This window comes from Mirounga leonina, unplaced genomic scaffold (assembly GCF_011800145.1).
Source record: "Mirounga leonina isolate KUSES-001 unplaced genomic scaffold, KU_Mleo_1.0 Mir_53, whole genome shotgun sequence".
NCBI classification, from domain to species: domain Eukaryota; kingdom Metazoa; phylum Chordata; class Mammalia; order Carnivora; family Phocidae; genus Mirounga; species Mirounga leonina.
The window spans coordinates 83,245,041-83,272,840 of NW_023270807.1; the positions used below are offsets into that span (position 1 = coordinate 83,245,041).

The 27,800-nt window shown below is 40.5% G+C and overlaps 1 protein-coding gene across 2 annotated transcripts in view; it reads left to right on the forward strand.

The window, feature by feature from the left end:
• Positions 1-26,798, forward strand: part of TMEM200A (transmembrane protein 200A) — a 69,092-nt gene extending 42,294 nt beyond the window's left edge. Inside the window, exons 2-3 of one of the 2 annotated variants that reach the window (XM_034990621.1) lie at positions 10,398-10,605; positions 24,844-26,798. In XM_034990621.1, the coding sequence (XP_034846512.1) occupies positions 24,860-26,335 (1,476 nt within the window). In that variant the 5' untranslated portion in view covers positions 10,398-10,605; positions 24,844-24,859 and the 3' untranslated portion in view covers positions 26,336-26,798. Of the gene's footprint in view, positions 1-10,088; positions 10,606-24,843 lie in introns of those variants that run through there. The other variant, XM_034990620.1, reaches the window with a different exon arrangement.
• The last annotated feature ends 1,002 nt before the right edge of the window (positions 26,799-27,800 follow it).

Below are 27,800 nucleotides of genomic sequence, written 5' to 3' on the forward strand. Positions count from 1 at the left end.
GAGGGCCATAGTTCTTCATTACAAATGAAAATGGGATAGAGCTGAGAATGAAGAACCTAGCACAATCTCCTGGCAAGCTGGCTGTCTTGGGAGTGCGAAACACCTGTGGGCTGGAGAAAAGGAAACCCCCCTTGGCTCTATATGGGAGCCCAATGGGCAAGAAGCTGAATTATTCCTTCAAAAAGAAAGGGAAGGAAAAAAAACAACAACACAGTATCTCTCACCTCATCTACTTCTCATCCTCATTCATTATCCTCATAGCTGCCAAAGTGATGTCTGCATATCAGATCATGTCCCTAGCCTGCTTAAACACATTTAACAAACCCCATGATTCTTATGTACGGCTGCATGACCAGTCCCTGTTCCTCTATCCACTCTTATCTTGTGCTGTTCACCCCTCTACTCTCTAAGCCCTGAGCACCTGGTCTTTTTTCTTACTTGGAACATATCAAACTTTTTGCTACCTTAGAGCTTTTGAACATCCTCTGCCTAGAAGATCATTTACTTCCCTATTCCAAGTAGAACCTTTGAATCTTTACACCACAGCCAAATGCTTACTGATAAGTGTGATTTGGGGACTAGTTTCTGTTCTCCTTCAGTATTATTTATTTTGTACTTGAAGGAGAATCTCAGTGCCAGTTAGTATGAAATAATAATTAAACTTAATTTACTATTAAGAAACCAACAAGAAAAAGTCTGCTTCCAACTGCTTCCAAAATAAAAATCTTAATAAAAATCAATGTAATTATGACATTGAAAATATAAAAAAGAAAATAAACTACAATGTCTATAAAATATTCAGCATATGAAACACTTTGAAATCCTGGGAAAAAAAGGGAATTCAAAGTATATTGTTACCAAATTATGTCTAGTTCAGTTTTCACACAACTCGCTTCAGTAAAAATGATGAATTTTTATTAATGGTGTTTGTAAATACTATAATAATTTCTTACATGTACATGGCACAGCCCAAAGTACAAGAATGTGTGCATGCATTGTCTCTCTTGAATTTCCAGCCTCATGAGATCAGAGAAGTGACTTGCGTAGCATCACCCAGCCAAGTCCAGTGCCCTGGACTCCCACCTTCATTCAGGAAATATTGTGCATCAAGCACTATGCTAGGAACTGATGAACAAAATGTGCTTATGATCTAGTAGAGAAGAAACATAATAAACAAGTAAACCAGCAAATACATTTATGTACTTGGAGGGATATTTTTTCATTGCTCATATACACTGAATATCTGGAGCCAGGAACATATTGAACTTCCAAACCAACCTTTAGATATGAAATACAGAGGAAAGGAAGAGTCAGAGACTCTTTTTTTCATATTAACTCATAGGAGATAAATGATTTGAGGCAGTATAAAATTATATTGTTTTGTAGATAATGTATCCATGAGAACTGAAAGCTCATCCCCACCACTCCTTCCAGAATAGTATTCAGTGGAATGCAAGGATTTGCAGATCTAGCCTCTGAGGAAGCAAAGGAAGAAAAGGAAGAAAACCAGGGAGTTAGAGGCCAGAGAGGACAGAGGGAAGAGAGGTTTGGCCCAAAGGGAAGCGTTTTCTTCTACTAAGTGATAAGGTGCCAAGTGACAGAGATGAGCAAAAGGGTAAGGAAACCTCTTTCACCCCCAAATCCCCACACACCCTGTAGAGACTAACAAACAAAAATGGAACGTGGCGAGGTGAACGATTTAGTGCATTCTCCTCAGTTCTGTGTGCTTGGCTTGCCAACAGCAAGCTTCATTATAAATGAATTACATCCTTGGTGAAGAAATCGGCTCTTTATAATTTCAAGAGAACTACATGTCAGAAAAAAGAGAACCAAAGACTCCATAAGATGATAGATTTATTTAAGTTTTGAAAGGAATTGGACTCCCTTGACCCCCACTTTCATAGTTTACTAAATTGATGGTAGGGACGCCTGGGTGGCTCAGTCGGTTGGGCATCTGCCTTCGGCTTGGGTCATGATCCCAGGGTCCTGGAATCGAGTCCCACATCAGGCTCCCTGCTCAGTGGGGAGTCTGCTTCTCCCTCTGCCGGTCCTCCCTGCTTGTGCTCTCTCTCTCCCTCTGACAAATAAATAAATAAAATCTTAAAAAAAAAAAATAGGTGGTAAATCTGCCCAGCCCTCCTCTGCTCTAGAGATCCCTTTCCTCTACTTTAGTGCCTTTGGAGCTTCCTACGAGATCATTCTTGGAGGGTGTTTGAGGTTGTGCCTTTACCTAAAAGAAAACTGTAATCTGATATGCAAATGAATTATTGTGCTATGTATGTGTAAGGAATTATTACAGTATTTATAAGCATCATTAGTGAAGATTCATCGTCTTCACTGAAACAAGTCATTTGGAAATTAAACTAGAGATAATTGGGTAACAATAATACTTTGAATTCCCATCTCTTCCAAGGTTTCAAAGTGTTTCGCATACTGAATATTTTATAGACATTCCTGGTTTTTTTCCTTTTTACAGTTTAAATATCCTAATTACATTAATTTTTATTAAGACTTTTATTTTGGGAGCAGGCTTTTTAGTTGTTGGTTTTTTGTTTTTTTGTTTTTTTTTAATGGTAAATTAAGTTTGACAGTTATTCCATACTAATCACTGCTGGGATTCTTCTCCAGGTTAGAAGGTAAATAATACTGTAGGAGAAAGGAAATTAGTTCCAAAATTACATTCATTATTTAGTATTTGACTCTAGTGTGACGATTCAGAGGATCTGTTTCACTAAGAAAAACGATATTATGATTCATGGTCATTAAGCCTCATGGCTGTTTTTTCAGTGGATTAAATTTTCAACTTTTGCTTATAGGATTGCTCTGTGTGTGTGTGTGTGTACCTATAGTCCATGAACAGTAAGTCTGTAGGAATATGAGAACCAATAACATTCAAAACTAAACTTTTCCCTCAAACAGCTTCTTTGCATTCGTTCCTTGTTTCCCTAAAAGGTGTCTTTATCCATCCAGTTGCTCAAGCCAGCAACTGGGTGTCATCTTGACAACTTGCTCTCCCTTACCTCCTACATCTGCTCTAACACCAAGATCTCTTTATCCTGCCTTCTCCGTTCTGTCCACTCTGTTCACCCCAGAGCCACTGCCCTGGTTCACACTCCTGTCGTCTTTTGCCTGGATTGCTGTAGGACTTCTTAATTGGTCTCCCTAGATCCATTTTGGCCTCCTTTCCCTCTGGTACCAGGACTCTTATAATCACACAGATCTGATCCTGTTCTTTCTCTGCTTGAGGCACCACTCAGTGTGTCTCCCAAGATAAAGTTTAAGGCCCTTAATGTGGTCTGTGAAATCTCCTGTGATCTTGCCCCTACTACCTTTTCCCTCACTCCCTTGCCTGAGTCACCTTGCTTTTTGCTCGTTTCTTTGAGACATGCTACTCTACCATTTCAGGTTTGACACATGCTGTTCTTCCTTCCCTCCTCTACTTGAGCTTAAAGTCACTTCCTCAAACTTCTTAAGACTAAGGTGGGTTACCGTGATATTCACTTCCATGCCATCCTACACTTGCCCTTTTAACCACTTGTAACGCTCGCAATTATTTGTTCAAGGTCTGTCTTCCCCACTCAACAGTTAGATCCAAGGAGGGGAGGATCAGGTCTGAGTTGCTCATCATTTTATCCCCAGCTCCCAGCAGAGTGCTTGGCACATAATGAATGCTCAGTAAATATTTGTTGGACGAATGAAAATGAATAAATGAAATGAGTGAGTGAATGAATGATAGACCGATGTAAATGTCACTCAAATACTTACTTTGGTGTTGAATTATTATGACATTTCAAATTAGAAAAAAAAACACAAATAATGAAAATTTGAGCACAAATGGGTAGTACTTTTAAAAAGTTTGTTTGAAAGCATTATCAACAGTCTTGTATACTCAGGTTTAAATTGATTTGGCAATGTGTGGGAACAGAGAGAAAGGATCTTTCAGGTGAAGAAATTTAAGTATATTGGTAAGCCCTGAACAAGTGGAAAGTTTTCTTTATGAGAATGTATATAGAATGTAACATCTAGAAAATATTTGTCTCATGTAACATCTAGAAAATATTTGTCTCCTTGGACTCATGCTACAACATATCTAAATAACTCTCTAACGTGTAAAGGCTGATCTAACATAAGAACTTCACATTCACTGGAAATTTGCAGACTTCTTAAGAACACAGCAAAACCAGGAAGTAGGCACACATCCAATAGTCAAAAGACAAGTAAAATAGATGTCATAAAGCCCAACGCATATGTATACCCGAAGTCTTCACTCCAACTTTGCTTGCTTTTACTTTGCACATAGCATCAGTAAACTTATTTACTTGGCTCTCTCATTTCTAAGGACAAAGCCCCACCCAAGAACTGGATAGGGACGAGCAGTTGTAAGTACCATACTCCCAGTGGCAGCACGGTCACCTCGCCATCCTCCAGACTTCTGGAGAACTGTACTTGCGTGACAGCACTGACCACATTCACCTAGTGACACAGTTATGCTTGTAAAATGTTATTTCCCATTCTTGATCATAAACATCTTAGGGAAAGACCTGGGCTTTTCACAAAGCTTTCAGAGTATCACACAAGAGCATGCCATAGCTGATAATCATATTCAAAACAAAGCAAAACAACTCTGAGACATCAAGAGAAAATTAAATTATGTTTAATATTGTTTGAGGAACCTGGAATGAAGTATTATATTTTTTTTGAAGTGTTATATTTTAGAAATATTTTTATCCCTAATAATGAAAGTTAAAAAAAGGTGAATACAAAGTTACTACATCTGTTTTTTAGGGCTACTCATAAACTGGGGAGTGTCCCAAGCATGAAGTTTCAGTATTTCCCAGTTCTGGTTTTATTGATGTAAGTTTGCAAATCCTTTAAACTCAACCTAGCTTGTAGCAACCTATTAAGAATGCGAGGGTAAGTATTATAATTTTAAAAATAAAAACTTGAAGTGGTAACTTAAATTATTATCTTAAGATTACAGTTTATTGGGGTGCATGGGTGGCTCCGTTGGTAAGCGTCTGTCTTCAGCTCAGGTCATGATCTCAGGGTCCTGGGATCGAGCCCTACATCTGGCTCCCTGCTCAGCGGGGGGTCTGCTTTTCTCTCTCCTTCTACCCCTTCCCCCCGACCCGGCTTGTGCTCTCTCCCTCTCTCACTCTCAAATAAATAAATAAAATCTTTAAAAAAATAAAAAGATTACAGTTTATTAAGGACCAGAACTTTTAGTCTTTTCAGGATACATTTAGCCATAAAAGCGGTGTAGCAATGTGACAAAATCAAAGGCTTTAGTGTCAGAAAGATCTAGGTTTGGATCCTTCCTTTGGTCACATACTGACTGAGTCACAGTGGGCAATATGCTTAATCTCTGTAGATGAGGGCAATCTCTGAGCAATTATTAGTGATGTGATATTATCATATATCAGTTTGGTGAAAAATGAATTGGAACTACAAGAGGGAATCGTTGAGAAATCAGCTAATGAATTTCCTTGCTCCTGAAGCTAGAGGGTCAGGTATTAAACAAAAAAACATTTACCTGGTGACAATACCCTCTCCATTTAAGTCATTTTTTTAGTCTCTCTGGCTCTCAATTTCTTTATAAAACATTGGAATAATAGCAGAACCTAGCTGTATCAGTCAGGTAAGTTAAGTGCAGTAACAAACCCCCCCCCACATCTCAGTGATTTAAAATAACAAAGATGTATTTCTTATTCACGTCCACTGTGGGTTGACCAGCAGCTCTTCCACATCATCCTTACACGAGAACCTGAGATGATTGACTTTTACCATCTGGAGGGTTGTCAACCATCATGGCTAGGGGAAGAGATCATAACAAGTTACACACTGGCTTTTAAAGGGTTTTGCCAAAGGGACACACGTCTCTTTCCTCATGTGTCAGTGACCAAGACAAGCCACTTCTTTTGCCTAGATTCATGGGGTTGAGAAAACGCAATCCAATAATGGGTCTGTGGGCCTAGAAGGAGAATTGGAATGTTGGTGAATAACCCTAATGACCACCCCATGGCCCTATTAGCATTGTCAGGGGATTAAGTTAGTGAATGTAAAACTAGGCACAATGCTTGGTACCTTACAAGAACCAAATAAATGTTAGGGCTTGTTATGACTTAACATTGGTTACAAACATCATTCATAATGATGACTTGAGGTTTATTTCCGCTTGTTGCCCATAGTGTCCCATAATAAAAGGAAACTTCAGAAATAAGGCCTGTGTTGAGACAAAATAACTGCATAAGCTCGCACGATGGAAATGCCTCAGTGTCCTACATGGACATAGTGCAACGACTCAGATGACTTATATTCACAGTGCTTAGTTATTCTTTTCTGTCCAGATGGGAAATTTGTGGCTTATATAAACTGCTAAAGAACAAAGAGGATCGGAATGACACATTTAATTTTATGGAGCCAAGTACATTATTTTCCAGCGCACGGCCCCGTGTCTGCACCTTTCCTTTCACTCTGTTAAGTGGCAACGACGCGGCCACCCTGGTCCAGGTTGAGCGTAAGCAGGTCAGGTTGTAGTCAGAGCGGTGTAGACAAAAATAAGTCCTCTCGGTTTTCAGAGTCCTCTTTCTCCTCCTTTAGTCTTGGGTCCTCAACGCCCCGGCAGCATCTGGAACTTAGCCGTCCCCAAGTGAATGAAGAACAGAATGAATATGCAACAGTTGTCCCCATGGGAAGGAATTTCAGACGCAGGGAGAGCACGAGGGGACATTTTCTCAGTGCCTGGGATCCTGAAATCCTGTGCTGATTGCCTTTCCCTTTCCACTCATTTCTTCCCTCCTTTGTAGTCAGGCCGTGGTCACTGGGGAAGCAAGGAGGAGTACCTTGACCCCTGCAGCACCGCTGGACAAAGCTGCCTTGAGCCCTATTTCTCTAGTAAATAGCATTCCCTTCCCCATCTCCTTCTCACCCCTGAGAAAGAATCCTGTTTTTAAGAAGAAACAGTCAGTCCCCTCCCCGATGTTTGATCCGAGTAGAGGCTGGGTCTCTTGAGGAAATGCTTCCATCTCCGTGGCTCAGACTTCAACAGGCATGGCAATCACCTGGAGAGCTTGTTCAGACAGACTGTTGGGCCCATCCCCAGGATTTCTGATTCGGGAGGTGGCAGTGGGCCCATGAACTTGCATTTCCCACCAGTTCGCAAGTCATACCAATGTGGCGGTAGTTTGAACAGCACTGCTCTGAGCTCCGTCCCTGCTCCTTCCTCCCGGTGCCTCCAGAGTTCCCGGAGCTCGTTTCTTTTCAGGTACTGGGTTTGCTTAATTTTTTCATGTTGCTTTTGAACTGTTGGGATGATCCTAATTATTCCTCTTCTGGTATTATAAGACTCGTGTTCTCTTTTATGTGTCTGCCCGAATGTTGTTTTGATTGTTACGGATGATGAATTCCTAAGCATTGGAACCATCTGGTCCCAGAAGACCTTCTGGAGGGAGGGAAAGCCGAGGGGGTTGCCTGCCCAGCACTTCTGAAGACTGTATTTGGTCAGAATAGTAAAGGGACGGCTTCCTTATAGCAAAGACATTTGGACCTTTAATCAGCTATTTCAGAAATTTATGAGTGTTTTTCTTATACTCCTGGTATCTAGCTAGATAGCCAGTTGGTCTTTTTGAAATCATTAGAGGAAGTAAAGAAATTCCTTCAGCTATAGGGGTGGAATATAAAATTAATGCATCTGCAATTTTGCACAAGGACTTTTCTCCTTTAGTTGACTGAGTCGAGTTGTACATTCATAGCTGTAGCTCTTAAATTGGTCTTGATATAACAACAAAGTAATTTGACTTTTGAGAATAAAGACACACATGAGCCTGAAGAAATGAAAGTCTAGATTTTAAGTGATCTTCTATTTGGGATGTGTATGATTAGATGAACGAACTAGGAATTGTATTGAGTTAGACGGCAGAGTGAGCTCTTTTCCAGATGGCTTATCTGGGTATTTTCTCCATGTGTATGTTTTTCCACTGTGCCTCTAGTTACACAGAAGAATTTGTGTGGCTCCGACCAGCGGTGGATTGTAGACAGCGGTGTGCACCTTAGTGCCTGCTCTCCAGCTGTGTACGTGTATATGTATTCGAAATCTATTTCTCGGGGCGCCTGGCTGGCTCAGTCGTTAAGCGTCTGCCTTCGGCTCAGCTCATGATCCCAGGGTCCTGGGATCGAGCCCCGCATCGGGCTCCCTGCTCGGCAGGAAGCCTGCTTCTCCCTCTCCCACTCCCCCTGCTTATGTCCCCTCTCTCGCTGTCTCTGTCTCTGTTAAAAAATAAATAAAATCTTAAAAAAAAAAAAAAGAAATCTATTTCTCAAATAAATGAGATTGCTTATCACATTGAGTTTTTGATATTCAGTTAATATATTTGCAGACCATTTCTTCCTGTCATTAAATGTTTTTGTACATTTTTGAAATGACTACTGGTATGCATTTGAGTGTACCATGATTGGTTGGTCAAATATTGGTTGTGTTAATATGATCGAGAGGGGTCAAAAAAGTACATGTTGCCGAATTCTCCTCTAAAGAGAGAGAAAACACTTTTACATAAACACTGCTAACTAATAAAAAAAAAACCTTTTGCTGATATTTCCTTAGTTTGTCCATATGACACTTTAGGGGAAAAATAAAATCTTTTAAATCTTTAAACCTATTGGGTTTAAAATATTCTCACATCAGTTCAGGGTGCAAGAGTCATTTTTAAGTATCTTTCCCTTAGTTCTGGTCAAATCTATAGCAGCAATGAGTATTTGATTTTTATTTTATGTATGCATTGAGTGATGTAGTTTTAGGCGGTTTGTGTGTGTGTGTGTTTTGTGGGGTTTTTTGAGGAATTTGTTTATTTCTCACCTACAGCTTTGATAATTTTTATAGAAGTGGGTTCTTACAAAGGTTGGAAATGGAACTCATTCTGTCATCACCAACAGTTGCAAGTTGTTGAGGACATGGCGCTCTGCTGTGCAAGTCAGGGATGCATATGATTTCTTTCTTTAAATAACATTTTTTCTTTAAATGACATACTTTGTTTTTTCTTTGAATAACATATTTTCCCTCACTGCATTCTAAATTCATAAGCATAAATTCTTCCTTCTTCCCCTCATCTCCTTGTTTTCTCTCAACATTTGCAGTCATGCCTGGTTCTTCCCCTTATCCTAGTTCTGTTAATGTGCAGTATGATTGAAGGAGAAATCACATGTTCTTAGAGCTAAACAGATCTGGATTTGAAACCATGCTCTTCTATTTCCTGGCTGTGTGACATGAAACAAATTACTTACCCTCTCTGAGCCTCAGTGAAATGGTACAGTTTTTCCTCCCTCACAGAATTTTTCTGAAGATTAAATACAATAGTGTATATTAAGTTCCTAACAGAATATCACGGCTCAATAAACACTTGTTCCTTTCCCATTTCTAATTTTTCATTCTTCCTTTGCAATTTTCATACTTTCCCCCCAAAGTCTCCAGATGAATAATTTGAACTTCTTGGCTGTTCTCTTGGAAAAGATTCAGAGTAAAACTTTCTTCTTTCTTTCTGGAATTCATCATTTTTAAAAAGTCCCTGTTTAACTAATATTTACTTTGATCTCAGTAGGGTTGCAGAGCTCAGGTTAGTTAACGTTATTCCTTTTAAATCCGAATGAATCCTAAAATGACCTTTTAAGCAGTACACAGTCCTCAACTATTTTATGAGAGCAGGTGGGGATGGGTTGGGGAGCTATGATGACGATGACTGGTGTCTCCATCAAGTAAGACTCGGAGATTTTACCACTGAATTCTGTCTTCTGCTTGGGGATTGCTGATGGGAAGTTGTGCAAGTCCATTCGTGCCATACTCATGGCTCTCGTGCCTCTGTTTTCTCTCCTGGGAATTCCTCCCTGCCTCTCTGCTTCTCTTCCTCCCTTCTTTGAAGACACCTTCTTTATGAAACCTCTGCTGCTTATTCCCTCCCCTAACCCCCACCCTCCAAGGTCACTGGCTCCTTTTGGCCTTCTCTGCATCCCATAAATACTTCTGTCCCTGTGCCTAGAGTGTGTCTTAGTACTTGCTTGGCGGTCTGCTTCTAGGCTGTCAGCCCGATAAAGGCACAGAGGGTGTCAGATTCACTGCGGAGCTCTGGTGCAGGGTTTGTGTTCCACAAATCCCTATTGAGTTCAGCAGAAGTAAACGTTCGACATCACAGCATGGGTCCTCAGATAAAGCAGCATTCAAGGTTGAAATTATTCTAAGTGGCGATCTGAATTAAAAGCAGCCCAAGCAGTGCTAACTAGAGATGAGTGAGATTCTCTGCTTTCCAATGCGAATGAGAAATTTGAATAAATTACCAGCATCGTTCTGGAAGAATTAGGAATGTGATTTGATTTATTTAATTACTTGACTTCATTATCTTATATGGATTTAGGAAGAAAGAAGTCCTCTTCATCATGTCAAAAGTAATAAAAAAGAACCCAGATGCCCTATAAATAAATGGTTCAAAGCAAAGCATACTGAAGCCTGAACAAGGTCAGCAATGATTTCAATCTTCTCCATAATTTTCCTTTGGAAGATCAGCTACAGGAGCGGTATGGTCAGAACTTGCTCCGACAGACCTGGGAAACAGTTACTTCTACGTAAGTTACGATGTATCTTCTTGGACTCTTAGCTCATCTGCTATAAGGGGGTTGTCAGGCACCTTACGTTATGGGCATGAAGCTACAGCCTACATTTCAGAGTTGTGAGGATTTAATGAGCCAATATATGAATAAGCCAACACATGTTTGATTAATCTCCAAAAGGCTACAGATAAAATCTGTGGTTCAGCAGGTAACTATAGCAAATCTAAAAAATACTTTGATTATTAAAGCAAGTTATGTTTGTCCATGGGTTGGATATCACTGAGGATCAAAGATGTAAACTAATGCTAAGTATTTGTTTAAAAAGCATACAGGGTGGGACGAGGTGGCCGAGTGGTTAAGGCGATGGACTGCTAAAAAGCATACAGGTCAAAAACTCATCTTTATAACCCTATTAGTCTGATTGTGATGAAAATCATGAAGATTGAAGGCATTTTTAAAACTCAGATTGAAGCCATGTGAATTTATAGGATGGCTCAACCTTGGCATAAACTCATCTTAGATAAGCCCCCCGGGATGTCGACACTTGAAGAAAAGTTCCACGTAAATATACTTTCTCTGTGTTCAGATTAAGCAGGGACAGGGCAGTCACAGGGTAACCCTTGAGTACAAGGGACCATCTCCTTACCACCACCCCACCCGACTCCGGCCACAAGCTCCTGCCAAAACAGATCCTCACCCTCTAGGACGACTCTTGGGTCTCTGTAGACAACAGAGCCATGCTACACGCAAAAGATGAAACAGGGTCAACGGATGGGGCAGAACAGGGATGTAATTTCAGGGCATGAAAATTAAATAAAATTCAGCCTTGCTTCTTCATCTCTTTGAAGAGATGAATGCAAATCAGGTTAAGTGGAAGAACCCTTTCCGGAGCCCCAGAGCCGGTTTCCCTCATAATGAAGGCTGAAGATCTCTGTCTAGCCTCTGTGGCTGCATGCTTGATGAGAATAATAATTCTGAAGTTGCAGGCTAATTTCCAACAGAAGCCCATTTTCATAAGTGAATCAAAGTTGTAAGGTTAGATTAACTGAAGATCGTCAGTGAGGACTGAGCTTTGGGGAAAGAAAAAAAGCCCCTTGCCCCTCCGCGGGCCAGAAGGGAGCCGTGTGAATAAGTCAGGATGACCCGGACATAGGCGAGCCAGTTAGCCCTGAGAAAGGATTTGCTTTATAATGCACAGCATTATCCATGAGCATATCCCAGATTACAGATTTCTTGAAGACAGATGCCAGTTCATAATTCATCCTTTATGTTAACTTGCCCCCCGTAAATGCAGGTGTTGATCTTTGTTTCCTGTCCTTCACCGTTACGATGTATCGTAAGTAAATCTTTCATTCCTAAATTTCTGATTTAGTCTGGTTAGTGATTTTAGCCATTTTCTATTTTCTCTACTTTTGCGTTTTTTGCCTCAAAGGCAAAATTTTAAATCAGGAAGCCCACCGAATTATCCAAATGTATACTGCCTTTTACTCTTATTTTGTGAGCTTAAGCATCCTTTTTTTTTTTTTTTTGGTTCTGTACTTAATTAGAGTTCCAAAATGGAAATGAAATAAAAGCAGTGTGTGCTCCTTGCAAAAAGATGAATAATTTGGTTATACCTAAAGCGAGCGTCCCGCTCTTGACGCGTAAGCCCTGTTAGCAGTGGCCCTCCACATCCCTTCAGTGCATATCCAAACACATGTTCTGTATGGTTGACATAAACAGAATCTTATTCTTTATTTCTGTTCTAAAATCTCAAAAATATGATGTAAATGGGGCCCCTGGGTGGCTCGGTCGGTTGAGCGTCAGACTCTTGGTTCTGGCTCAGGGCGTGATCTCAGGGTCGTGAGATCGAGCCCTGCGTCGGGCTCCACACTCAGCAGGGAGTCCACGAGATTTTCTCTCTCTCTCTCTCTCCCTCGGCCCCTCCCCCACCTCTAAAATAAATAATCTTTAAAAGATATGATGTAAATATTTTTCCTCATTGGTACATACTCATTGTTTTAAATATCTAATATTCTGTTGTATAGATGCAGCATAATTGACTTAGCCAATCTTCTCCTGATGAACACTTACGTGATTTCCAAGCTGTTACCATTCCCGTAGCACTGAACGCACGCTTTGTGGGCACTTCTGGAACTCTTTCTAAAGGATGTAGTCATGGAAGTGAAATGGTGGAGGGGGGAGGCAGGGACAAATGGAATGGGCACTTAACCTTTTGAAAGTCATTCTCAAACTAACCTCAGAAAAGTACCAGTGTGTCTTCTCATTGACAGCTTTTTAGGGTTTATTTTCTTTACATCCCACCAGTAATGGACATAATCAATCCCTCTTTTTCTTTTTTGTCAATTAGTAAGTGAAGGTCTGTCTTTACTTTTGAAATTGCTTTAGTCGGCATTTCTTTCCTTCCTATTGAGTTGCTCTTTTCCTTTGCTACCTGGACATTTGTACTTTTCTTTCTGTGACTGGACTATGAATGTCTTTTGTCCATTTTTCTTTTGGATTGCCATCTCTCACAGGAAATTTCCAGTGAAGCAACCATTATAAGGTATAACAGATATTTGAAGCTAAAAATATCTCAGACATGACCCCCACATACCCTGCCCTTGTAGAAAGGGCACATATGGTGTTTTTAGGAACATGGTTCCATCCTTTGCTGCTGTTAGGTTAAACCTCCCTTGAAATCATTTTCTGCCGTGCACTCTTTCCAGTTTTTTTTTTTTTCCTATTCCTGACATCATATGCAGTTTATCATTCTTCTTGATTTTCCCCTCTCAGCTAATATAATCAGTCAGGATTTCTAGATGATCTGGTAATCCCAGCATCCCCAGCAGAACAATTCCTGACCTTATATCATTTTTTTTAAGAAGATAAGGAAAGAAGTAAGGATTTTTAAGAAAATATATAGAACTGATTTATGGTTTCAGATAGTTAACATTGCATTAATAATCCATAATTCCCCCCACACACTGAACATGGTTCTCCTTCTCTTCCTCCATTGTACCCACCTTTCCTTCTTCCTTCTTTTCTATCCTTTGCCCTTCCCCTCCTCTTTCCTTCTACTTCCTCTATATCCCTATCCAGCAGCAGCTCTGACATAATTTTGTCCCCTGGAATCTAGGTAAAAACTCTGCATAACACAGTCATTGACTGGTACTTCTTCAATGGTGAAACAATAGGCGCTCCCATTAAATCCAGGAGCCAGGCAAGAATGGCCACACCTCCCTATTGTTTACTTGTTTACCTTTGCTCTCCAGGTCCTAGGTGGTACAGTTAGAAAATACCAATTGTAGGGGCGCCTGGATGGCTCCGTCAGTTAAGCATCTGCCTTGGGCTCAGGTCATGATCTCCAGGTCCTGGGATCGAGTCCCTCATCAGGCTTCTTGCTCAGCCGGGAGTCTGCTTCTCTCTCTCTCCCCTGCCCCTCCCCACTGCTCGTTATCTCTCTCTCTCTCTCTCAAATAAATAAAATCTTTAAAAAAAAAGAAAATACCAATTGTAGTTTAAAATTGGGAAAGAAGAGGCAAAAATATATCTGGATGATGTAATTGTCCTTCTAGGACACTTAAGAGAATGAACTAAAAACTTTTTTTTTTTTTAAACAGTCAACAAGTTCAGTAAGACATCTTAGTAAATTTTTTTTTAAAGATTTTATTTATTTATTTGACAGAGAGAGAGACAGCGAGAGCAGGAACACAAGCAGGGGGAATGGGAGAGGGAGAAGCAGGCTTCTTGCCAAGCAGGGAGCCCGATGTGGGACTCGATCCCAGGACCCTGGGATCATGACCTGAGCCGAAGGCAGATGCTTAACGACTGAGCCACCCAGGCGCCCGACATCTTAGTAAATTAATGCACAAAGATCAGTAGCCTTCCTACATCCAAATGACAACCACTTGAAGACAGAAATGATAGTGACAGAAAAACGTACTGCTATATAGTAGAAACCCAGTGACAAAATACCCAAGAAACAAAAAGCAACAAGAAATGGGAAAGATCTATGTTTAAAAAATAAAACAAACAACTCTGACATAAAAGAAAACTTTTAGATAAAATGCTGCTGTGGTATAACAGTGTCAGTTCTCCCTGTATTTATGTAGAGATCTAGCGAGATCTCAATAAAAATGCCAGATTTGTAAAAGTCAAATTCTGAAGTTCACTGGCAGCATAAAATGTGTAAGAATAGACAAGAAACTTTTGACACAGGAGAATGAGAATAATCTTATCAGGTATCCAAATATGTATTATAAGTAATAATCAAATCAGTTTGGTTCAGGCAAATTACTAGATTAATGGAATAGAAGGGTCAACCTTAATATTGACCAAAATGCATATGAAATTTGGTACATAGTACAACTATAAGAAATTAATATGCAATGGAAGTTGCATTTTGAAGCAAGGGAGGATAGATTTATTTCCTGTAAACAAGTTAGATCCTTACCTGTATTCTTACACACACACAGAAATCCAGATACATAAGAAAATTAAAATGTAACAGAATTAGAACATAAAATTACTGGAAGAAAACATGGGAGAATTTTTTTAAAAGATTTATTTATTTATCTGAGAGAGAGAGCACTCACGCACACACACGCACACAAGTGTACAGGGGGGAGGGGCAGAGGGAGTGAGACTCCTAAGCAGACTCTGCATTGAGCATGAAGCCCACTGCAGGGCCCAGTCCCATGACTCCAAGACCACGACCTGAGCTAAAATCAGGAGTTGGATGACACAACCAAATGTGCCACCCAGGCGCCCCAACATGGGGGAATTTTTAACATAATCTTCTATTGAAGAAGATCCTTCTAATGGTTCTCTGAAGCCATCAATCAACATACTGATAAGGCTGACCTCTTATAATTAAAATTTTCTGTTTGATAAAGGATACAATAAAAAAAGAACCAAAAATATAAATTAAATGTGTTTGCCAGACTTATCACTACCAGAGAGCTGGTTTCCTCAATATGTAAAGAGTTCGCATAAATCAATTCTAAGAAACAAAATGAGAAAACATTCTTCCCACTTCTTAAAGAGCTACAAGAAATCCGACACTCTGCTGACCTCTAGGATGGGGAAATGAGGGAAACCAGGGGTGTAGGTACTTACTCTTTGTATTGCTGGATACCTTGAGCACAAGTAGCTTCCACATAAAGGGGAGGGAAGGGGAGAGGAGGGGAGGGGAGGGGAAAGGAAGGGAGAAGGACAAACTGACTAACAAATACTGTTTTTAAATTGGAACTCTAAAAATCTGTTTTCTTCGATTCACCTTGCTGCCGCTAACCTGTACAAGTAGGAGAAAAGATGAAGAAAACGAAAATAGAAATAGTCACGTGCACCCCCGCTGTCTCCTTTACTGGAGTTTCTCTAAAGAATATGTTCCTTAATGCTAAAAGACTTTTGTATTACCGAGCTGAAGAGATTCATTCTTTTTGTGACCGGTGAGGAGTTTGGTCTTGCCCTCTCTCATGAGGCCGCCTCTCATACCTTTTTCTCCCTTGCCTGAAGGGCGATCCTACTCAGGTTGCACTTAGGGGGAAAAAGAAATTCTATAGTGGAAATGATGAGGTTCGAATTATTTCGTAATGTGTTCCTAGGGTTTTACAAATGCTTTGTGGCCGCCTTGAGCTACCATGGTTTGGAAGATTTTATAAGAAACTTAATGTACAGTATGTTACTATGGATTAAAAGATGACACAGCTGATGGCTAATTTCGATGGTGTTTTCCTCGATGAGAAATGGTTCCTCATTTGCAGTAGAGAAGAAAGGAAGATGTTTGGCATCCTTAACAGTATTAGCCCAGCTGCATTACATACAGAGCTGGTGGACTTAGAGAAGACATTTTACAGAAAGTAGAGCAAGTAGAATTGAAACTTACTACCAAGCTTCAGCCCTTTCCCCCCTTTGTCCTATAGAAATGTCAACAGTGTGTTTGGGACTTTCTAGACATTTAAAGTCCCTAGAAAGGTTATTAATATATTGGAGTCTCCCTTACCAGTGTCGTCTCCAAACCACTGTCACCATACCTCTAAGCGAAGTTACCGTAGACGTTCTTCTGCAGAAGAGAAATCTGTATACAAAGTCCGTCCTGGGGTTTTAAGTGTTTCAGCTCTTTCTCCAGGAATATCTCCGCTAATTTCCTGCATTAGTAAATCTGTGACTTATTTAACAATAGCTTCTGCGCGTCCACTTCAAGCCGACTTCCTGCCCGGACGCGCCGTGAACAGGGAGTGTCAGTAAGTGCTTGTGAGGGCTTGTCCGGGTTTGCAAAATTGGGGTACAAGGCAGGGAGCATATTTCCACTTTGGGGGAAATAAGCTTCTAAATTTCTTCTACTCCCGTGGAAAATGTCTCTCACTGGGGCTCAGCAGGACTTTGTCTAACAGCTCATTATGGATCTGTTACTTGGCCTCCTGAAGACTTTTGTGTTCCTGAGCTTCGTGGCTTTTAGTCCTGGGAGAGCAGTTCCATGTCATTGTTACACAGTCTGTAATTGGTTTGGGCCCATATTTTACACTTTGTCAGGCTGGCTTCGGTAACAAAGAACATGTATAGATTTCCAAGCACTTTCTGGGTTCTAGCATTTTCTGCATGTGTAGGATATACTCGACCATAAAGTGGTATTTTATATTTAAGGACTTGAGTCTCATTCTGCTAATTATAAAAAATTCTGTATCTCCCTTTGGTTCCAGCACTCATGCAGCTGTGGAATTATACTGAATAGTAAGATACCCTTCTCTCCAAGGCAGACCAGCAAAGGTCTTCATGGTGTATACACAAAATCATAGCGTAAACCTCTTGTCACAAAATTAACATTTTGCAATTTTCCCTTTATATCACCCTTATGGCAAATTCTCTAGTCCCCATATCCCCAAGCCCCATATCACTTTCAGTCTGTTTTATGCCCAAGGGTCCCAATGGAAGCAGAACGGTGCTTGCAGGATTGATCAGATACTCATGTGTTTGGTTCAACTGCATCATTAAGATAAGTAAAAACATCAGATGAACTGGTTTGGGTTTTCCTACTTCATTTTTATTATTGCTTTTATTTTTTTTGTCTCAAAACAGGTCTCCAAATCTGAAGAAATACAATTAAAAAGAAAGGCATGCTTTATATAATCCCCCACCTGCCTCTCTCTTATATAAACGCAGCTCTTCTCTTCGTAACTACCAAAGTATTAATGCTTCTGCCACTAAAATACACAGTCTCCATTCAGATTGTTTTGACTCTAAGTCCCAGTACAGACTTGCAATCATAATTTCCTCTCCATGTACAGTGAGCCGTCATTAATTATTTCACTTAGTATATTGAAATATATTTTGGTTTGCCTAGCAGATCAATGAAAAAGTTAATGGTACTGAGCAATGAAGAGTTAATAAAAATAGCTATTGTTTATTGAGAATTTATTACAATCAACACTATAGTAAACATTTCATAGATATCGCTTCATTTTATCCTTAACATGACCTTACAATAGGCACAGCTGACGTCACTAATGTAGACCTTAGTTCCCAGATACTGAGTTGTGCTTCACGTTCATTATTTCCTTTGCTCTACAAGAACCTTACAGGTATTGTTACTATCCCCATTTTACAGATGAGGACACTGAGGATCCCGGAAGTTGAGTCAATTTCTCAATTGTGGCTATTAAGTGGTGTGGAGGAATTCAAGCCTTTCCTGCCTGGTCTTCTGCCTCCAGTACACTATATACTATGTAGTAAAGAAGGTTTTTGCCATTTTACAGATAGAGGAACTGAGATAAGAATTTAAAACAACTTGTCTAAGGGATGCCTGGCTGGCTCTGTCAATTAAGCATCTGACTCTTCATTTCAGCTCAGGACATGATCTCAGGGTCATGAGATCGAGCCCTGCATCGGGCTCTGGGCTCAGTGCATAGTCTGCTAGAGATTCTCTCCCTCTCCCTCTGCCCTTCCCCCTGCTTGCATACTCACACACACTCTCTCTCTCTTTCTCTAAGATAAATAAATAAATCTTTTTTAAAAGAATTTATTTATTTATTTTTGAGAGAGAAAGAGCACATGAGCTGGGGGGAGGGGCAGAGGGAGAAGCAGACTCCCTGCTGAGCAGGGAGCCCAATGTGGGGCTTGATCCCCGGACCCTGGAATCATGACCTGAGCCAAAGGCAGACACTTAACAAACTGAGCCACCCAGGTGCCCAATGAATAAATCTTAAAAACAAACAAACAAACAAACAACAACAAAAAAAACTGTCCAACGTTGCCTGGCTATCAGGTTTCTGTGATTCCAGTGTCCATGTGCAAAACCATTTTGCTACACATTAAAAAATGATTTCTACTCTATTCTTATTTTTTAAACTTTAATATGATTGAAATATTAGTCACCCATAGAAATTTTCTCTTCCAACCCTGGTAAGGATATAGAATAAAAATCCCAGTCTGAAAGTTTAAAATGTCTCTACTGGGAAGAAAGTCCTAAAACTATTCTAGCTTGAACAGAAAATATTTCCATCTGTTACATTTGTGGATACCACATGGGGTTTTTACATAATGTTTTTGTTTGGTCCTGAAGGCATAGATTAATTTTCACTTCCTTTTGGCAGATAGCCTCATATTCTGGTGAATTTTTAAAACGTTGAGATAAGAATAAAAATTCGAACATAGAAGTAAGACAATATCAAATATATTTAGGACGATAAGCATCCTTCAGCTGAGAAGATGAAGAAAAACCCTGGTGTGAGGACCGTTGTGAAACAATGAAGAACACAAATGAGTTCGAATCTGTTTGCATGGCGAACTCCTACTGATAAACCAAGTCTCCACTCCTGCCACTTCTTGGAAGCCTCCCCCTGCTTCCTCCAGATAGTGTAGAAGAGCATTCTCCAGGATAAGTCCATCATCATAGCCATTAGTTCATTTCATTTTAAATATGTACTTTACTGCTCTTTGGACTCCATACTCCTTGAAATCAAGGACCAGATGTTATTAACTCAGTGTCCCTGGTCTCTAGCACATTTCAGTCATAGACTGAAATTCCTCAAGTCGATTTATAGTCAACAGAGAAACTTGCTGAGCATTTATCACATTCCCGGCATTCTGTGAGGCATTGGGATAGCATGTAAAACAATAAGAAGAGGAATATTTAACCTAAAGAATGAACATTGGCCCGGGGGTCTGAAAACTTGAATTCCAGTCCTATTCTTTGTGCTACTTCCTTGTTGGATCTTAGACAGCATTCCTGTCTCTTAGCTGGTTAAAAGGAATGTCTGATTCAAAGACTTCTAACATCTCTCAACTCTGCAAGTATACTTACTTATTATCTCAGATGGAAGTGTGTGGATGCATCTGGAACCACATCTGATGTGTGGGAGGCTCACACTGTGGTCAGAACAGTAGGTCAGTGTGGTCAGAAGAGGACATAAGAGTACAGGAATAAGCTTCCATGAGGATGTGAATCCTAAGTGTGGAAGAACCCCCTGAAGAGCCAGTTCCACAATGTGCTTAAGCTTGTGATGTGGGTGAAGGACAACAACACGGCTTTTAAAATGATAAGCAGAGCAAGAGTAGGAGAGGTTAAGCGTGACAGAGAGATGTGATGGTGTGGGTTTAACATTTGATATGCAAAGCAGAGATCTGCTCAGTCAAGGAGAAAGAGCTTTTGGTTGAGGGGGTAGAATAAGCATTGTCCAGAGGGAAGATGAGCCCCAGGTAGGCGAGTAGATAAGAACGGGGTGCACGAGTGAGTGCAAGAGTCTACATCTGCAGGGAGAAAGGTAGCCACTGAGATTGAATCCCTACTGATGATTTCTGAGATCTACAATGAATGGGTAAGATGGTGAAGGGCCAGAGACAGCCCCGCAGGGAGCTGGTTTGCCCAGTGAGGAAGAAGGTGCAGGTGTAAATGATAAGCTGGTTGTCTTGTTAGCTGTGTCAGGCAACGTTGTGGTGACTCAAGCCCTGGGAATGGAAAATAGGCTGATGAATGTGTAGCTAAAAGTTAACCCAAACTAATTTTTTTTTTTTTGGTTGTCAACAGATAATTATATTCATACCTGTTTTTTAGTTTGACTTCTGACAAAATCATGATACCTTTTGGAGAACATGGAAAGTGAGTGTGGCTGACCCTCTAGTTAGGTTTATTTATAACTAGTCAAATGGCCTCCTCAAAAAGGTAGCTGCTGATCATTATATTCTTGAGGCCAGAAAACCTATTTTGAGTCTTCTGCTATAACTGCAATACCAGATGTTGGTGTTTACTAATTATATGAGAGAATATCTACACAAACTAACAGCACCCTCTTAGGAGAAGGTCTCTATTGGAATACCACAGGGCTTCCTTCAAGTTCCAAAAGTTTAGGTAAAGCTTTGGATCCAGAGAGATTGAGAAACACAAACTCTGTGCCCAAGTTAACAGAATGAAATTCAGTTAGTAAAATTCTTCACTTGGATCTTTAAGGAAATAAGTCCCAGCCCTGCCCTGGGATGGTAGAGAGCACACACAGAGTCAAAGAAGTGTAGGATGGAGGGGATGTGGCTTTGCAGCATAAATTAAAAAAAAAAAAAAAGATTTAGGCCGCTTTCGCATAGACTGAACACCGTAAACCAAGTTGACATTGCAGTTTGGGGGTGCAGAGGCCTGAGCATATACTCTCTCCACGTTTACAGTTCCACGGGCTTCTTATCGCAGAACTGCCATTAGCATCTTTATGTTGTTCCCAGGGTCAGTCCCTTGTTACTGCTTCGGTCTACAAGTTGAGATTAACTTTCCTAAGATTAAAATAATCAGTATTTGTGTCTTACTCCAACCCCGGCGCATGTGAATGGAATATTCAGGTACTTGGGAGTGACCCTTGCTACCTTCCAAGACCTGGCCTTCCCTTTCCTCTCGAGCCTTACCTGGTTTCCTCCCTCAGTGCTGAGCCGGGTGCTAGAGGCAGACCAGGGCTCTGTGCTCCAGCCTTGCTTTCTCTTGACCTTACCTGAAATACTATTCATTTGACGTTTCACTGTGATTCAAGTTAGAAAGCTTTCACCTGTGGGAAGCTGCTGTAAAGCTCCGCCATAATAGAAACTTTCATTCTAGGGGTATTAATTCTGTTATAGGGAGATAAACCAGCACCTGCACTGGGGTTCAAGTTCTTTGAAGCAGTGACTGCGTTTAAGCACCTTTGCTTTCCCCTCCGGGTCACTTTGGGCCCAGTCATAACAACAGCTCACTAAAGAAGGGTATTGGCACCTACCCTGAGCTTGCTGATCCTTGAGAGTCATGGTGCCCCTGTCTCGGCCTGGCCAAGGCAGCCTGGTTGAAGAAGCCATGGCATCCTTTCATTTCCCCCTACCCTGTTCTTGATTTCTAAACTCTGCCCAGACTCTTTTCTCCTTCCTTTTGCTGTGAGTTTTTGCACTTAGACTACCCTTGCTTTTCCTTCCTGTCTAGTCTAACCAGCTTGCTTACTCACAAAGCCCACTCACTGTTGTTCTTTTCTGCCTTCTTATCCTCATCCATCTTTCTCAAATACAATTCTCTCTTCCAGCCCCCTCTCCTCTGTCAGCCTCAGGAATGGAGAATGGTAATGCTGGCAGAAATGTTTTAATAAATGGAGGTGGACGGGGACTCTGTATGGAAGGGTAATTCACGGTGGTGTCTTTCAAAGCAGATGAAAGCCTTTGCCTTGTTTTCATTCTGTTCAGAAGGATTGCAAACTGAATCCTCATCCTGCTACAGGGAAGTAACTGAGTTAGATGGCTTCTGTCTAATCAAATTATTTTATTCAAACATTTGAAACTGTTTTGGGGTCAAGAAAACATAGGTTGACACTAAGCTCCGTGGTAGCCAAGGTTGGGGAGAAATTCTGAACTGCAGTATGTCTGCTTTGATAAATTTCATAGACTTATGCTATGGGTCACAGTATAGCTTGTTCTTTCAGTATTAAACTATTTTAATCCTAGTTATAATTCCAAAGAAGGCTGGATTTACTCACCAGCTTGTTCAGCTAGCTTAAAGTGTAGATACCATCCACAATCCTGGTTATTTAAACACAATTCAGAAATCATAAATAGGAATTCAAAAAGAGGGCTCAATTTCACAAGATGAGATTTGATGCCATGAAGAAACCCTCTCAAAAATTTGCCAGAGACCTGTGAGTCCTAAAATATCCTGTTTCCTACCAGCCAGATCTGGCAGCTTGAGAGCTATTCTTACAAATAATGACAAATATTTTACCAACTCACATGTTGCTTTTTGTTTTGGTATTAATTTTGTTTGTTCATATTTTTAACTAGGAAAGTTAGTATAGTAATGTGATGGTCATCCAACAAATAATCAGGAAAAGAATTATTCTCTTACTGAACGTTTTAGCATGTTTCTTGAACACTGGCTATGTGCAAGTTATTATATTGAATGTTTTTGGTAATGAAAATATGAATTGAACTTGATGTTGGACCACAAGAATTGAAAGAGCTGAGACATTATAATGCAGCAAGTGCCATAGAATACTTGCTAAAATGCACTGAGAAATGAGGGCTCGGGTGGGATTTGCTGAGTGAGACAAAGAAGGCTTTCTAAAGGAAATGGGATGTGAGCTTTGATGACTAGCCAGATGTTAATATGTGCAATGTGGTGTGGAGGGTAAGGGGAATTTAGATGAATGAAACATTATTAACAAAGCCTCAGAAATAGTACAGTTACAAAACACAGGGAACATTGTTAGGTTTTAGTTTTATGTAAATGAAAGGGAGCAGTTACTGATAAAGCTAAATTCCCTGGGTCTGAAATCCCAGATTTAACTCTGCTAGGTAATGGGGAATGTTTATCCATTATTCCACTCTTTAAACAATTTCAGAGCTGTGTTTGAGGATAATTAATCAGATAATTAATCTGTACTCAACGTAAAAGCTTGACTGGAGAAAGAGAAATTGGAGTTTGGAAGGCCAGCTGGGAGGTTATTATAACGGTCTAGTAAGAGGTACTACGAGCTGCCCTGGGCTGGGAGGGTTAGGATTGGAATGGAGGGTCGAATTGAGAGACATCAGGTAGTGAACATTTCTAGGATTTAGAACCTGATGAGAAGATGAGAGGAAGAAGAAAGGGAGGAGTTAAAGATAATTATGAAGAGTCAAACCTAAGAAGTGACACCATTAAGGAAGTCAGACAAGTCAAGCAGGACTGGAGGAAGGTGGGTTCAGCTTTGCTAGTGGTGCATGAATGTACATGTGCTCCCCAGTGGTGAGGCGGAGATGTGAAGTGGGAACTCAGGCTACAGTCTGAAAGACAGGCTTGGGATTCATTAGCACAGAGGTAATGGTGGCTGGTGTAGGAGTGGATGTGAACTCCAAGGGAGGATATAAAGAGAAGACGGCCAAAGATAGGCCTCTCGGGAAGGTGGTCTACATGTAGGTGAGGGAAGATGAGCCAAAATTGAAGTAGTCAGTGAGGTCAGGGAAGAGCCAGACTTAGGATCACAAAAGACTGGAGAAGAGAGATTTTCAAGGAAGGAGGGGTCAGCAGTGTTCATGGACACAGAGAAATAGGGAGGTTGAGAATGGAGCGGGAGAAATGAAATGTGGGAGTTAAGAGTTCACTGGTGACTTTCACAAGAATGGGTTTTAAACTGTGAGTTGCTGGAATGTATTTTCTTCGTAAGTCTAGGGTTTGATGGTTTGAGCCTATTATCCCATTTCTTTAAAACAACACAGATAATTTAAGATGGTGTGCTTGTGTGCACCTACACGCACGTGTGTGTGTGTGTGTGTGTGTGTGTGAGAAAGAGAGAGAGCCTTGTGACCAGGGACTTTTTTTTTTTTTTTAAGATTTTATTTATTTATTTGACAGAGAGAGAGACAGAGAAAGAACACAAGTAGGCAGAGTGACAGGCAGATGGAGAGGGAGAAATAGGCTCTCTGCTGAGCAGGGAGCCAGATGTGGGGCTCCATCCCAAGACCCCAGGATCATGACCTGAGCCGAAAGCAGCCACTTAACGGACTGAGCCACCCAGGCGCCCCCAGGGACTGTTTTATATAAGTGAAAAATTATTTAAGTAAAATATACCTTGAGCTCACGTTTCATTAATACTAGAGATACCAGATCAGCCAATAAAGGAAATCTCCAGGATTTTACATTATTCAATAAATAAAACTTCTACTTAAGCTATGTCAATTAAAAAGATATTCCTCTGCCCCTTTTCATTATATGAAACAACAACAGCAAAAACATATAAATACTTGTTGAACTGGTGAGCATGTCCCGGAACATATTAGATTATCATCTCTTTTCCTTCTTTTCAGAGCAAAAGGCTGAGCTATGATAGCAACCGGTGGAGTGATAACTGGCCTGGCCGCCTTGAAAAGGCAAGACTCTGCCAGGTCGCAGCATCATGTCAGCCTCAGCCCATCGCCTACTGCCCAAGTGAAGAAACCCGTCAGGCGGCGGCCTCAGGCCGATGTCGTGGTGGTTCGAGGCAAAATCCGGCTTTATTCCCCATCTGGTTTTTTCCTCATTTTAGGAGTGCTTATCTCCATTGTAGGAATTGCAATGGCAGTCCTTGGATATTGGCCCCAAAAAGAACATTTTATTGATGCTGAGACAACACTGTCAACCAACGAGACTCAGGTCATTCGGAACCAAGGTGGCGTGGTGGTCCGTTTCTTTGAGCAACATCTGCATTCTGATAAAATGAAAATGCTTGGCCCTTTCACCATGGGGATTGGCATTTTCATTTTCATTTGTGCTAATGCCATTCTTCATGAGAACCGTGACAAAGAAACCAAGATCATACACATGAGGGATATCTATTCCACAGTCATCGACATCCACACGCTGAGGATCAAGGAGCAAAAGCATATGAATGGCATCTACACTGGTTTGATGGGAGACACAGAAGTAAAGCAGAATGGGAGCTCCTGTGCCTCGAGACTGGCAGCAAATACCATTGCCTCTTTCTCGGGTTTTAGGAGCAGTTTTTGGATGGACAGCTCTGTCGAGGAGGATGAACTTGTGCTAAACGAAAATAAGAGTTTGGGGCATCTCATGCCACCTTTGCTTTCAGACAGCTCCGTCTCTGTCTTTGGCCTCTACCCACCTCCCTCCAAGACAACAGATGATAAGACCAGTGGCCCTAAGAAATGTGAAACCAAATCAATTGTGTCATCATCCATCAGTGCTTTTACATTGCCTGTGATCAAACTTAATAACTGTGTTATTGATGAGCCCAGTATAGATAACATCACTGAAGATGCTGAGAACCTCAAAAGTAGGTCAAGGAATTTGTCAATGGATTCCCTCATGGTCCCTTTGCCCAATGCCGGTGAGTCCTTCCAGCCAGTCAGCATGGTGTTCCCAAGGAATAATTCCATTGGGGAGTCATTGTCGAGCCAGTACAAGTCTTCCGTGGCCCTCGGACCCGGGGCTGGACAGCTCTTGTCTCCTGGGGCTGCTAGAAGACAGTTTGGGTCCAACACATCTTTACATTTGCTCTCGTCACATTCAAAATCCTTAGACTTGGACAGGGGTCCCTCCACCCTAACTGTTCAGGCAGAACAACGGAAACACCCAAGTTGGCCTCGGTTGGATCGAAGCAACAGCAAAGGATACATGAAACTAGAGAATAAAGAGGACCCCATGGAGAGGCTGCTTGTGCCCCAAGCTGCGATCAAAAAAGACTTTACCAATAAGGAGAAGCTTCTCATGATTTCAAGATCTCATAACAATTTGAGTTTTGAACATGATGAGTTTCTGAGTAACAACCTAAAGCGGGGAACTTCTGAAACGAGGTTTTAATGTTCAAAAATGTATCATTTTACAAGGCTATATATTTTAAAACTATTTTCACCAGTGTTTCCATGTTAAAGTATGGGTTATAAGCCTTTTTAATCAAATAGTCTGTAGTGGGTTAGACCTGGTTGCTTAATTCTGTGGTGGAGACGGCTGTATGTTTGGGTTACTTATGATTCCAAGACTTTCTATGATCACACATGATTTTATATTCTCCCTTCCTTTGAAAGCAGTATCTCTTCTATCAATATGAACACAGAACACTTCCATCTCTACTAAAATTCCCTTTCTTTACTTTCAAGTTCTTTCATTGATGGTCATCTGCAAGAATCAAGTGTCCAGTTAGGAAAAGGTAGGGTACCAAAGTGCGGACTCGAAGTACCAAATTTAGGCCCAAGACTCAATATAAACTTATAAATGAGCATGAGTACAAATCTAAGGTGTGATTTTCTAAACAACTGCTTTTTTTTTTTTTTTTTTTTTTTACAAAATTGGTTAAATTATTTAAAAGGAGAAAGATCTAGTTTCTGGGTGTGCTAAATAATGTGAATTGGTGAAATTGGTTTAGTTCTATGTGAACTAATCGATAGGAATTATTTAGGTTGGTTGTGACTAGTACCCTGAGCTCTGGGTAGGTATATCTTTTTTTATTATTAATTCTATTTTAGTGATATTTTATCAAGAAACCATGTATTCAAGAGCCATGGCTAAGAATGCTAGTTATTCTTAGGGGTAAATATCAAAATGCTATTAGCCATAACTTTAGATATTCAGAATCAAAATTTCTTTGCAACTAACTTGAAAAAGGAATGAACCAATTTAGTTTGTAGGAATGCTACCTTGAAATAATTATATACATGAAGAAGATGTTGATTAGTCACAAAATTACACTATGGGTTAGTTAATGCTAACTAATCTCAGTATCTTTCCTAGCCATCTCTTTTATCATCCAGCATCCATTCATTCCCACATCCTTCTTTCCCCTCAAGATTTTTTAGATCCTGTTCTTTGGAAAATAATCAGCTAACCTTGACATTTCTTTTTATCTTTGTTTATCACTAGCTTGGTGACTCAAGGAAATTTAGTCCTTGACAAATTGCCTTGAAATTTACCTTGTGCTGGAAAGCCTTATGAAGACCCCAAAGACTTTCTTATGGTGTAATACATTTTTGGGATTGTGGCTCTCAATTATTGAAGATAACAAATGTGAAAATGAATGTTTCCATCAGAAAATGTTCATGTTTTCCATTAAGGTAATATTTAATTGTAAGAGATGTTTAATGGAATACTCAGGAAATTTTACAGGTTATTCCCAATGCCTAAATGTTTCTGAGCATCTGTATTATTGCAGCTATTGTGGAAAAGGAGAAGGAAGATATATTTCTGTTCGTAGCTCCCCACAATTCCCCCTGTGTTGGCATCATGAGCTTCCCTGAATTGAGTCAATGTTACTTGTTAGAACACCAAGCTT